The sequence below is a fragment of the Rana temporaria genome, chromosome 5 (genome assembly GCF_905171775.1).
Source record: "Rana temporaria chromosome 5, aRanTem1.1, whole genome shotgun sequence".
Classification (NCBI taxonomy): domain Eukaryota; kingdom Metazoa; phylum Chordata; class Amphibia; order Anura; family Ranidae; genus Rana; species Rana temporaria.
Window position 1 is genome coordinate 386,810,363 of NC_053493.1, and position 14,036 is coordinate 386,824,398.

At 41.9% G+C, this 14,036-nt stretch overlaps 1 protein-coding gene across 2 annotated transcripts in view; it reads left to right on the top strand.

Annotated features, from left to right (window-relative positions):
* TAF2 (TATA-box binding protein associated factor 2) overlaps positions 1-14,036 on the top strand; it is a 181,065-nt gene that overhangs the window by 52,770 nt on the left and 114,259 nt on the right. For both annotated transcript variants that reach the window (XM_040354891.1, XM_040354892.1), the window contains exons 13-15: positions 1,200-1,314; positions 6,847-6,956; positions 8,888-8,953. In XM_040354891.1, the coding sequence (XP_040210825.1) occupies positions 1,200-1,314; positions 6,847-6,956; positions 8,888-8,953 (291 nt within the window). The remainder of the gene's footprint in view (positions 1-1,199; positions 1,315-6,846; positions 6,957-8,887; positions 8,954-14,036) is intronic.

Genomic DNA, 14,036 nt, shown 5'->3' on the forward strand with positions numbered 1-14,036 from the left:
GAGTTGTTTCAACTAATGCATAGTTTCCCATCAATCTGTTTCATCTCCCATTACCAAAGCATTTTCATTTGGAGAATTTGAAGGGATAAAATGAAAAAACAAAGATTGAATAAACAACCACAAACTTCGGCAAACTGTTATTTCCGGATTATTTAAAAAAATATTCTGATATCAGAAAATATCATCAAACAACTAAATCAAGAATCTGTCCGAGGAAATGATTCCACCTCCAATATACTCTCCACAGATTCCATGAGTCAAAAGATATCATATCCAGAAATTCCAGTTTATCCAAATTGACTATAGAACGCATCCAAATGGATAAAATTATATATGATAAAGAAAAGTACCAAGACATTAACAACACATTCACGCATAGATAGTACCCTGTGTTATCTAAAAAATAGAAATAAAAAGAACATTTAAAGAAATTTTTGTGTTTTCTAAACCAATGTGGTAATATCGTGTGACAAAAAAACAAAACTGAACTACCAGTATTTTGTTTTCTAGGGTGTCTGCTTTCAGAAAATATATAATGTTTTGGGCTTTTATGTAATCTTCAGACCTACATTTCTTTTGAACTGTGTGCGCAAAAACTGCTCACATTCAGGAAGTTGTTCTACCCGTAAGCTTTGTTAAATGAAAAAAAACTGGCTCCTAACTTTTTTTAGCTGGCTCCTAGATTCAAAGCAAATTTGTTAAGCCCTGTATTACACTCAAAAGGACCCCTAAAAATTTGCATTTTGAATGGACATTTTTTGTAGCATGTGTAGCCCTCCCTCGTTCCCATTGAACGCGGCTTTGAAATTGTGCAACTTTATCTGAACTCACACGCCTTTAAAGCCGCATTTCACTCTGACTTTGCGGGTTCATGCATAGATGTCTATGGAAGTCGCCAAATGTAGTGCAGGAACTACTATTCTAAATCGGTGCAGTGCCAAAAAGTCGGGATCACACCGATTGGGGCAGTGCCATTGCCGGCAATAGGCTGCGATTTGACTTGTCAGATGGTGCCAATGTGAACGGGGGTTTATGGATAGTTGAGTGTTTTGAATAATACATTTTTGTACTTTATATGAGTTTAATATAATTTGTTGTAGGAATGCTTTATATTGAGAGCACTATTCTATTAAATCAGCCCCATCGAAGAATTTTTTACATTTTGTTATATTTATAAGGTCCTTAACTCTGCCATCCAGGGACCAGAGCAGCGTTGTAAAGTTTTACGGAAGCTTTGCTTTTAACAGAAAGCGCAATGTTTTGGAATTGGAGATTAAGCAGGACTTCACCTCCCCGGGAACTCAGAAATATGTGGTAAGCCCCAGGTTTCTCTTGGTGTAATAGAATTCCAAGGGTTAGCAGGTTTTCTTTGCATCTTGTAGAAAAATAAAAACAAAAGAAGGCACTAGATGAATGTTTCTCAACTCCAGTCCTTAAGTAACCCTAACAGGTCACATTTTCAGAATTTCCCTCAGATGAAACGTCTGTAGTAATTATTAAGGCAGTGAAACTGATCAAATACTCTGTGCAAAATAATAGCCTGAAAACATGATCTGTTGGGGGTACTAGAGGGCTGGAGTTGAGGTACATTGCAGTAGTTTAGGGTTTAATACATGAAAAACGGTTACAAACCCCCACAGGGGTCAACTGATAAATAATGTCATCAGTTTCCCCATGGTTACATAGTCGGGTTGAAAAATAGACGCACCTAGTTAAACCCCCCAAAAAATATACGATCCCATATACACAATCCTTCGCCCACAGTTGATCCAGAGGAAGGCGAAAAACCCCAGCAAAGCATGATCCAATTTGCCACAGCAGGGGAAATTTTTTTTCTTCCTGATTCCCCGAGAGACGAATGGATTTTCCCTGGATCAACACCACTTGTACCTACAGGAAAGCCTATATTAAGGCTTACCTGTAGGTACTGTAAATATAGTTACATAGGTTGAAAAAAGACAAGTCCATCTAGTTCAACCATAAAATAAATAAAAAAAAATCATACAATCCCACATCCCCAATCCTATGCTGGCAGTTGATCCAGAGGAAGGCGAAAAACTCCAGCAAAGCATTTTCCAATTTACAGCAGGAGAAAAAAATTCCTTCCTGATGCCCCGAGAGATGAACAGATTTTACCCGGATCAACTTTACCTATAAATGTTAGTACCCAGTTATATTGTGTACATTTTACAATCCAGGCCTTTTTTAAAGCAATCTGAGAATGCCAGAACCACCTCTGGAGGGAGTCTATTTCGCATTTTCACGGCTCTTACTGTGAAGAACCTTTTCCGTATTTGGAGATGAAATCTTTTTTTCTCTAGACATGAAGAGTGCCCCCTTGTCCTTTGTGATGACCTTAAAGTGAATAACTCAACACCAAGTTCACTATATGGACCCCTTATGTATTTGTACATGTTGATCATATCCCCCCTTATTTTCCTCTTCTCAAGAGAGAATAGATTCAGTTCCTCTAATCTTTCCTCTCATGCCTCTTATCAGTTAATGAAAATTGGGGTAACTTAATGCGCAAACCACACTACTAATCAGTAAAATAAAATAAAACTAAAAATAATCTAAAGCAGCAGCCACAACTAAAATAGTGTTCACACACTTATGCAATAATGAAATGAAGGTGTGGGGCGCTTACTAATGACAAATAATAAATAATAAAATATAGTGCATGAAAACCAGTGATAATAAATCCGAGCAATTGGTGCATAAAATTCCAATCAACAATAAATACGTGAAAAATATATCCATAATAACTCATAAAGAATAGATAAGTGAAATTGTAACCTCATGCAATGTGAAAAAAAGTCTCTGTGTAAGTAGCAATAATATCATGCAGACCAGAAGAAATGTCCAAAATATTTCCAAAGTGAGGTGCTCCAATCAAATCACAAAAGTGCTCCATTCCAGGTGCCCGGTTTCCCCAGCCTCTCACCTCTAACAAGCTTTTGATTAAGCCTCTTAATATGAACCCAATGGCAGCAGCTTCTCTATAGCAATACGTTTTCCACCACAAACGGGTCCCTTTAAGTCTGCAGCAGCGTGTATGACCCCTTTCCCTTGGACCAAAAAGCAGAGTACATAGAGGAAGGAATACGCTCCAATAATGTAAAAACGTACAGCAATTTTATTAATAAAACCTTAAAGGGGTGTTCCAGTCATTTTTAATGTTTTCTAAAAGTCAGCAGCTACAAAAAGTGTAGCTGCTGACTTTTAATAAACATACACTTACCTGCTCCACGTTCCAGCGACGTGCTAAAAGTGGAGATGACGTCACCACCGGCTCTCCTCCCTCACGCGTTACGTGGCTGTTCACGCCACTTAATCATAGGTTCAGTTGAGTTGCCCTTCTTTGCACTTTCTCCAGTTCCCTGATATCCTTTTTTGAGAACTGGTGCCCAAAACTGGTTGTGAAGAAGGAGCTAATGCGCTTGCCCCAGAACGCGAAAAAGCCCCATTGACGTCATTCCTGAGAGCTTGGGCTCCATGGTGGTTCCCGCATGGTGGCTTTTTTCCTGCATTTCAAGCATTCCACTCCACACCGCTGGCCGGTGGAGGCAAAAAAGGATCGCCAGGAAGGCCCCCCGATCTGCTGCATTTACCATCATTCGTTTTTTATATTTCTACCATAGTTTGCTTCTCTCATATTGAGTGCTGCTGAAGTACATTCCAGGTTGCCTGTCAATTGATTTTCTGCCCATCATTGCTTTTCATTCAGATGTTACCATTCATCAGAGTTAAAGGGGTTGTAAAGGTTTGACTTAATTTTCTAAATAGGTTCCTTTAAGCTAGTGCATTGTTGGTTCACTTACCTTTTCCTTCAATTTCCCTTCTAAATGTTTTTTTTTCTTTGTTTGAATTTATCACTTCCTGTTTCTCCTCAGTAAGCTTTCCACCATCATCCGAGCAGTGGAAAGTCATTTAGAACAGCTTACTGAGGAGAAACAGGAAGTGAGAAATTCAGACAAAGAAAAAAAAACATTTAGAAGGGAAATTGAAGGAAAAGGTAAGTGAACCAACAATGCTCTAGCTTAAAGGAACCTATTTAGAAAATAAAAAACAAACCCTTACAACCCCTTTAACTGCCCAGAGTTCCCTATATACAATTTTTTGTTGATTTCATTGCCTCTTGTGGATTAGATACATTTTTTACACCCCCCCAAAATACAACCCTTTCTGTGAAATGGAGAAATTGATATGCAATGACATTGTCATTCTGCTAACAACCTCCATCACCATAGTCTTTCCTGCTATCTATGATGTTAACTTTAGACTCGGTGTGCTCAGTAACAGACATGGTTTGACAAGCCCCTGTTTTTTCTTCTGTAATACAAATCTATGTGAGGGCAATTGTGATGAGGTGTGTAGCTGTTACTGAGCTATAACATCATGAAGTACTGGAAGGGGAAGGCCAGTAAGCAGTGTTCTTCACCAAGAGAAAAGGATGCTTTCCAGAAAGATATAAAATACAAAAAGCAGTATAGGTGCCTGATGTGGAATAGACTCCCTCCAGAGGTGGTTCTGGCCAGCTCAGTAGATTGCCTTAAAAAGGCCTGGATTATTTTTCAAATGTACATAATATAATTGGATACTAACATTTATAGGTAAAGTTAATCCGGGGAAAATCCGATTTGCCTATCAGGGGATCAGGAAGGAATTGTTTCCCCTGCTGTAGCAAATTGGATCATCATCAAATTGGTATATGGGATTGTATTTTTTATTTTATTTTTTGTTTTGAACTAGATCAGTGGTTCTCAACCTGGGGTTGGGACCCTCTCAGGGGTCAAATGATGATTTTCCAGGGGTCACCAAATCCTGGGCTGTTTCTGAAGCCCGCACCGCTCTTCCAGCCTTTTTGCGGCTGCCCAGCTGGGCTGTTCCTTTGTAGCCACCCACTCAGCCTCTTTGTAGCTGCCCATACAGTTCACAGCATGACAGGAGGGTAGAGACTAGAGGTCAGCTGACTGGTGAGGAATGTGAAGTGGGAGGAGATGGAGGAGACCCTATCTCCTGATTTCGGCATAGGTGTCACTGCTACTAGACACCCCCAAGTCGGAGACACAGTGAGCAACACTACCTGTGATTATAGTTGCCATTAAAAGTCCCCACTACAGTTCTCAGATCGGCAGATGACCTTGATCAAGAGCACCTAATATGGCTTATCGGAACACTCCCCCCCCCCCCCCACCACCACCACCACTACATCAAGGTGTAAGAGAAGGCAAAAACAAAGAAAAAGGGGGAGTAAGATGGCTAGAGAGGGGGATGGGGGGGGGACAAGAAATTGGGATATAGAGAGATAAAAGGGAAAGCAAGGAGAACAAAGACTGTGGAACATCCTACAATGTACCATAAGGGGTTTTAATACTGTACAAGTGGAAGGGACTCGAGCGCTAAATGTGCTCGGGTTAAGGGAGCAAATTACTTGTCTTGCCTTAGGTGCTGACAACCCACACTACGAAAATAATTTTACTGTTAGGGGTCCTTACAACTTGGGAAATTTTACCAAGGGGCCACGGTGCTAGAAAGGTTGAGAACCACTGAACTAGATGGTCTTGTGTCTTTTTTCAACCTGACTAACTATGTATCTATGATAGGAGGAAAGAGCAAAGAGATGAGCACATCAATGGAGCAACAAGCTACTTGTAGCAGACCCTGTACTAAATGGCAAATTACACAGTGCCCTACCTATCTAAAATCACCAAGAAAACAACATTTATCAAAATGAGCTTGATTTAGCCGGGCTTCAGATATGTTTTTTTTCTTTAACTGCTTTTGAAGACCTCAGGAATAGCTAATCAACAGTGAAGAAATGTAGATGGCATACCCCCGCCCAAGTGCTTCATCGACACTTTGATGGTTGAAACTCGGTGTTCAGGCTGGGAAGTTCTGTCCCATATATAACACGATCAGTGTTTGGCAACTCGGTATATTATTTTTTTGCAAAATCTTTATTGGCTACATTCCAGTATATACAGTATCTAAAATCCTAACGAGTTTTGGCCAAGGTGACCTTCCTCGAGATGCTATGAAGAAGATTGTCTTGACCAAAACTTATTTTTTAGTCACTGTATATGCTGGAATGTAGATTTTTGCACTGTAGAGTTTAGAGTTGCCAGCTTTCTGATTGTGATCAAGCTAATCAATAGTGGTGCACGTGGCTCAACCCCCTAAGAGTTGAAAGCTACTGTATTTGCTGGCGTATAAGACTACCTTTTACACCTTAAAAAAACTGACCAAAAACTAGGGGTTGTCTTATACGCCGGGTCAGCTGCTTGGATGCCTGCTGGATGTGCGGTAATACTGTATGTAGCTTCAGTTACATACAGTATATACCGCTTAGCCAATCCTGGTGAGCGATGTATTCAAATGAATACAGAGCCTGCTCGGATTGGAGTAACAACCTCTGCCAATCTGAGCAGGCTACATACAGTAGCCTGCTCGGATTGGCTGTGAGAGTCAGAGAGGCGTGGGCTGATGATGATACAGCCTCTGCCAATCCAAGCAGGCTTTGTTATTCATTTATAGAATACATTGCTTGCCGTGATTGGCTCCAGCTCCATCAAGAAGGAAGAAGAATATGGTTCCAGCAAGAATGAAGAACAATATGGTTCCAGAAGGAAGAAATATAAAGCGTCGGAAGGGGGGGTCGTCTTATACGGTGAGTACAGACAAAAAATCATAAACTGTAAAATGAGGGTCGTCTTTTACACGCAGTCGCCTTATACACCGGAAAATACGGTAGATGCAAATGGAAAAGGTTGAAAGTAGAAAAACTTTGAAACTCAATTTTCTGTGCTTATTAATGGCTGAATATGTTTTTGTATTCTTTCTAAGGGCCCCCTTAAAGTAACGGTTCAAGAGCTGGATGGATCATTTAACCACACTTTACAGATTGAAGAGAACAGCCTGAAACATGACATTCCCTGTCACTCCAAGAGCAGAAGGTGATCATTGGAGAGCGATGGTTCAGTCAGGGCCTCCTGTCCCATGTCTGCCCTACTTCTTTGTTTTCATTTCCTTTGTGTGTTTTAAATCTATAATGATATACAGCACTGCAGGCCATGCTTGAAACCCTATATTACATCTTTCCTCAATGTTGATACAGTTTTAAGTGTCTTAATAGCACATGTGTTTTCACTTTGTTGCCCACCGGGGATCCTGTTCCTTAACACATGTTTAATCTTCTATAAACAGAAGGCAGCCTATACACATGGGCTGATCATAACCTGCTGTCTTAACTTTGAACAAGGTACAGAATAGAAGAATAATGTTTCCAGATTTCGTTTTAAAGGAACACTCCCTTAAAGAGTTTGTAAACCTCAGAAAAAAATAAAATGACCTTCAAGACAAAGGCAAAATGAGTTAGCATGTGATGCACCTTAGAATGATGCCATGCAGTGCCGCCCGCACTCCATTCCCATGGCTGACATCTTTCACTGGAGTTACTTCCGGCTTTGTGGTTTCCGGCACTGTGATTGGCCGGAGCCGCGATGACGCTTTCCCGCGCGGGTGCCACCAGCCATGGCACGGTTACTGAAGAAAACGGCACGAGCGGGCCATTTCTTCAGTGTGCATGCGCCGTGACTTCTGCAGCAGCACATATAGGGGCAGATTCACAAAGATCTGCACCCGCGCAGCGTATCTGAGATACGCCGCTGTAACTTACTTGGCAAATCTTTGAATCCAGAAAGAATTTGCGCCGTAAGTTACGGCGGCGTAGTGTATCTCTCGCGGCGTAAGGGCGCGGAATTCAAATGGGGCGAGTAGGGGGCGTGTTTCCTTTAACTGAAGTGCATCCCCGCGCCGAATGAACTGCGCATGCCACGTCTGTCAAAACTCCCAGGGTGCATTGCTCCAAATGTCGTCGCAAGGACATCATTGGTTTTGGCGTCCAGCTCCATTCACGGACGACTTACGCAAACGAAATAAAAAATTTCAAATTCGACGCGGGAACGACGGCCATACTTAACATTGCGTACGCCACTAGATAGCAGCTTTAACTATACGCCGAAAAAAGCCAAACGGAAATGACATAAAAGAATGCGACGGCCGCTCGTACGTTCGTGGATCGTCGGAAATAGCTAATTTGCATACTCGACGCGGATTACGACGGGAACGCCATCCAGTGGACGCCGAAGAATTGCATCTACGATTCGAAGGCGTACAAAGACGTACGCCTGTCGGATCTAACCCAGATGCCGTCGTATCTTGTTTTGAGGATTCAAAACAAAGATACAACGAAAGTACGTATCTGGCGTACTTTCTTTGTGGATCTGCCCCATAGTGAATATATTCTAAACTGTGCAAGGCTATTCTGTAGGTACAAGTGGTATAACAGATTTTACAACCACTTTAAGCACTGATTTGAATATAAATGGCAGTCAAACTGAAATGCTTTTGTATGGATAGAAACAGTTTTTACCATACCACCATTTCCATTTACCTAGAACACATAGAATTGTATAACCCTCTCAACTGTGTTCTGGTGCTTTGGACATTGAGCCTTCTCAGCAGTTCTCTCCTGGTTTTGTATTTGGCACATTAAAGCGGAACTTTACCCACAGCAGCTTGATCAAATATAATGTTCTTTAGCAAGGAACATACATTCCACATTACTAATAATGCTACCAAAATTAGTGTGTGTTGTAAATTTTCTCCAGCATTTCTCTGTTTTTTTTCTTGCTGGAAGCGGCCATTTTTTTGAAGCCCAGAGGCTCTGAACAGCAAATCCATCGATTTTTTAACTGTTTAAAAAATATTTTCCTAGAAAAACGGGATTGCCAACTGTCACATGTTGCTGCTTTCCTCAATAAAACCATCAAATAGCTGGAATCATAACTGATTTTTTATTAATTTTTTGTCATTTTTCCTTCAGAAATAAAAAGAAGAAAATTCCATTGATGAATGGGGAAGAAGTTGACATGGACCTTTCTGCAATGGAGTGAGTTAATTGTTTTTGCCTATTCTATAAAATCTTGGAATAATTTAAGTGGTAGTAAAGTCAGGTGGTTCATTTTTACCTACAGGTAAGCCTATAATCCTATAATAAGGCTTACATGTAGGTGTAGTAAATATGTCCTAAATGTGCATCAACGTGACCTCACCGGTGCATGCGCACTGTGCTCTGAACGGATTGTGCCATTGTGGCCGTGCTCTAGAGCTGCTGAAGAAATGATATGGCTTATTGAAGCTTCTTAATGTTTTGTTCTAAAATTCCCAACCATATGCTGGTTTACTCATTTGTTGCAATTTAATTTACTAGTTTAGTTACTTTGCCTTTTTTTTATTGTTTGAGAGTCAAGGGTCAGAGGTAACCTGAGGTCTGACAGTTGCTATCACGTCATCTGTCTGATGTCATACGGTCTCCCAATTCTTGCTTAGCTGAAGTTGAACTTTAGGCCAAAAATAAAATTGGTAGGAATTTTCATGCAGAAGAGACATGCTTTATCTCTTCTGCATGAAACTTACTTACCTGCCTGTCCGCCCCTTGCCAAATCTGACCGAACTCCCGCGCATGCGCAGGATTGCAGGCATCCCCTCCCAACCATTGAAATCGCCTCGTTATCGGGACCTAGAAGCCGGCAAACCCAAAGATGTCAGCGGCTGGGCTGGAAGCTCTGAGATGTCACATCACTGGAGCCAAGGCGAGTATAATTCTGCCTTAAAGGGGTTGTAAAGGTAAATGTTTTTCCTAAATGGCTTCCTTTACCTTAGTGCAGTCCTCCTTCACTTACCTCATCCTTCCATTTTTGTTTTTGAATGTCCTTATTTCCTCCGAGAAATCCTCACTTCCTGTTCTTCTGTCTGTAACTCCACACAGTAATGTGAGGCTTTCTCCCTGGTGTGGAGTGTCGTGCTCGCCCCCTCTCTTGGACTATAGGAGATTCAGGACGCTCTCTACGTTGCAGATAGAGAAAGGAGCTGTGTGTTAGTAGGCGTCCTGACTCTCCTGTATTCCAGGGGAGGGGTCGAGCATGACACTCCACACCAGGGAGAAAGCCTTGCATTACTGTGTGGAGTTACAGACAGAAGAACAGGAAGTGAGGATTTCTCAGAAGAAATAAGGACATTTAAAAGCAAAATTAAAGGATAAGGTAAGTGAAGGAGGACTGCACTAAGGTAAAGGAAGCTATTTAGGAAAAATGTTTTACCTTTACAACCCCTTTAAAGCAGAACTTTAACCAAAACAACTTGATAAAAAATAATGCTTTTAGCAGGGAACAGACATTCCACATTAATTATGCATCCAAAATGATTGAGTGCTGTAAATTGCCTCCAGTGCTCCGGTTTCGTCTTGCTGGAGGCTGCCATTTTGCATACTGTTTTGTGGACTGAAATTGCAGGAATTGATGTCAATCCTACCAAATTGTTAGAGACTAATTGTTCTGTAGAGCAAGTTAAGAAAAGTGGGGGGACTGCTTGGGGTGACACAGGAAGTGTAGACAGGACAAACTCAAGCATCTTCCTTGGCTGTAAAGGATAAGTGGGTTTATTTCCGCTTTAAGGCTTTCAGAAGATCTACCTTTACAAACTTGGCAGTGCCTAAAAATGGAGAACCGAGCATGTGCAAAGCAGGGTGAGACAGTGTATTACTGGAGTTTAGACAGTACTGACCCTTATATTTTACAGCTTATACCTGCAAAAGGGGCCAGCATGAAGTAATCTAGCAGGACTTCATTTTCTAACTAAAGTTCCACTTTAAGCAATACAGTGAAACCTCAGTTTGCGAGTTAAGCAGTTAACAAGCTTTTCGCAATACGAGCTTTTTTTTTCTTTAAATCCTGACTTGGTTTGCGAGTGTTTTCTCACAACATGAGCAGGATTCAAGCCGCAGCGGTGTGCAGTACCACATTTGGCCAGAGGTGCGGGGGTCCTGGAGCCGATTGGAAGAACTCCGTTCCCGAGTCTTTTCAAAGGTTTTCCGCGTTCAGCCAAGCTGTCCTGAGTATTTCCGAGGCTCTCCGACGCCCTCCCCACCTCTGGCCACTTGTGGTATTGCATGCCATAGAAGTCCATGCAGAACAAATTATTTTCATTTTCATTGACTTCTATGAGGAAACTCGCTTTGATATGCAAGTGCTTTGGATTACAAGCATTCTCCTGGAACGAATTATGCTCATAATCCAAGGTTCCACTCTATAATCAACTGAAGGGCTCTTTAATCTGACAGTTATGTACCAAAAGCCTGTACAATTCTAATCGTTTTAGAACAGAATTTCTTTCTTTTTTTTTTGTTTTTTAAACAAGAAAACAATTTCTTTCTAGTCCATTGAGGGACACAGGAAATCTTAACCTTCCAGTTATATTGCTGCTGCCTAAAAGGAGGAATAGATGCTGGCAAACAAGGGGGAAAAAAGCTGTAGGCCAGCCAAGGGTAATTCCCCTATCACCAGCATGCCTCATTAGTTTGCTAGTGTCCTTAGAGGATGGACATCTTTTCTACAGCTTTGTTATGGTAAAAAACAACTTTATTGATAGTACTTCTTTCTTTTTTTACTTGGATTTTTTTCTTCAATCAAGACCCTACTCTACATCATTGCTTGAGCTTTGTCTCATTGACTGCAGTTTTCCAGCACAATCCTCCTCAAACTTTCTGCTGGGCTGGATGTTGCAGGAATATCCTAGAAGTTTTCTTGGGGCACTGGGTTCCAGTTGCCTTTCAAACTTTGCTCTGGTAAAAGATACAGCGCCGCCAGTATTGCCTCAGCGCTTGCCCTGTCACTGAAGACTGGGCGCTACCTCATTGTTCTACCATTATTCCCTACTTCCATTAGTTTTGTCATAGAAAGAGTGAATGCTGTGGGCATTGAGCACTGACATCATCCTCTTGGTGGAGTGACGCACACTCTGCAAGTTCTTTACCGCCTTTCAATGCTTCCTGAATGCCTGCTAACAGTTGCTCTACCGCCCTCTGAAAAGCTATCCACCGCAGATTGCTTTTCAGTGGGCGTTAAGCATTACTGCCTGTCTGAAAGAGCCCTTATTCAAAACCAGAAAGGGATCCTTGCAGTAGGACAAGATAATGGTAGGGCCCAGGACTTCCTTTTTGCTTATGGTCATTTCTCTTTTACACTCATCCAGGACATCCTTCTTTCCTTCCTCTATTCAGCTCCAGATCACCAAAAGGAACCTCCCCTATATTGACTCAGTGGTTCAGGGTGTGAGGAGGGACCCGGTGTGCACCGGCTTCTCATTTCATCAACTCGGGTTGCCCAGGCAGGTTTTCATCCAAGCTCATGTCTCAAGGATCGGGTTCCACCCTTTCCTATCAATGTGTACTTTAGTAAATCTGTGAGAGCTTCTTGGCATCAGGTTACTATTTCCGAGGTTTGCAAGACTGCCACCTAGTCTCCTGTTTACATGTGTAACAGATTTTACCAGATGGATGTCTAGGTCTCTTATGGTGCCACGTTTAGGCATCCTGTACTTTTAGACAGCTCTTTGAGCTACAAGCAATCCCCAGATCTATTGTTTTTTTTGTGGGCCTCTTAAGCGCCTGGTACACAACAGTTTTTTTTTTTTTTTGTTCAACCCAACTATCTGAATAAAAAAATAAAACGAAGTCTTGATATAAGCCACTGTACTAACAATCTGATGTTGGTACAGCGATGTCCCCTCTGAGCTATTGTGTTCTGTCAGGCAGTCAGCGCTCTCATCCATTGGCACACTCTTTTCGGTCATTTCCCTTCTGTCGGACCAACTGCACTACACACGATGCCGCCCGAAATTCAGACTGTGTGTACGGCTCTTTAGGATATTGTTGCTGTTGGACAGAGGTCCCACCCCTCTGTGTTGAGGATAATGCTCTCTGTACGGCTTTGCTACGAAACTGCGTCTTGCTTGTAGTGGGAGGGGTTATCCTGGGATGGCCAACCTTTTTATGTCAGTCTCCAAACCTTTTGGTGGCGGCAGTATAAGCCAAAGGCTAAAAACTTCCCTCAATGGACTCCAAATAAGGCCGGTTCACACTATTGCGAATTGAACGCGGAATTTCCGCATCCAATTCGCAATGGCAGGAGAATCTGCCCGGCTCTCTATGGAGTCGGTTCACATATCGCTGATGCGGCTCCGGTGCAAATTTGTATAGAAGCCCTGTGTGTCTTTTGGTTCAGTTCAGGTCCGAATTTGGAACTAAAACAATGAACAGGACGCAAAGGGCACCTGCTGGGAGCCGCATTGGCATCCCAGTGTGAACCCAGCCTAAAGGATTTTATGGCGAGTGCAAAAATCATCTTAGATTTTATTTTAATTTTTTCCATAAACCCCAAAAATTAAGGGAAAGATCTCCGGGAAAGAAATTATTTTCATGAATGTTTGTTGTCCTGTTTTTCACAAGCATTTATTGGGGGAGATTCACTAAAACTAAATAGTGCAAAATCTGGTGCAGCTCTGCACAGAAACCAATCAGATTGCAGATTTTATTGTCAAAGCTTACTTGAACAAACTGAAGTTAGAAGCTGATTGGTTACCATGCAGACCTGCTCCAGTTTTAGTAAATCTCCTCCATACGGCTAGACAAACATTATAACGTGAGAACTTAAGCCTCGTACACCAGATTCGAATGTTGGCCAACCAAGCGTTCGATTTTTGCCTTCGGGGCTTGTGCCTGGATCTTTTCTTACATACTAACGGTACACAATTGTCAGCCAACAAACACGATAGAAGTGACGTACTGCGAGGAATTTCAGCTCTTGAGCGCCATCCTTTGGGCCCCTTCTGCTAATTTCGAGTTTGGGGAGCATCGATTACGAGCATGCGTGTTTGTACTTTCAAATTTTGTGTGACGAACTTGTGAACGGACCATAAGAAAATCTGACAACCAACCGTTGTCCGCCGAAAATTTACTCCTCATGCCATCCAACATTTGTTGGCAGAAAGTTGGACAACAATTGTCAGAAGGAGTATACTAACGGTCAGATTTTAGGACAACAGTCTGTCAACAGACACTCCTCTGCCAACAATTGGATTGTGTGTACGAGGCTTTAGCGTTTTCCAAAAGGCTCCTTTAGGCCCCTTTCACACTT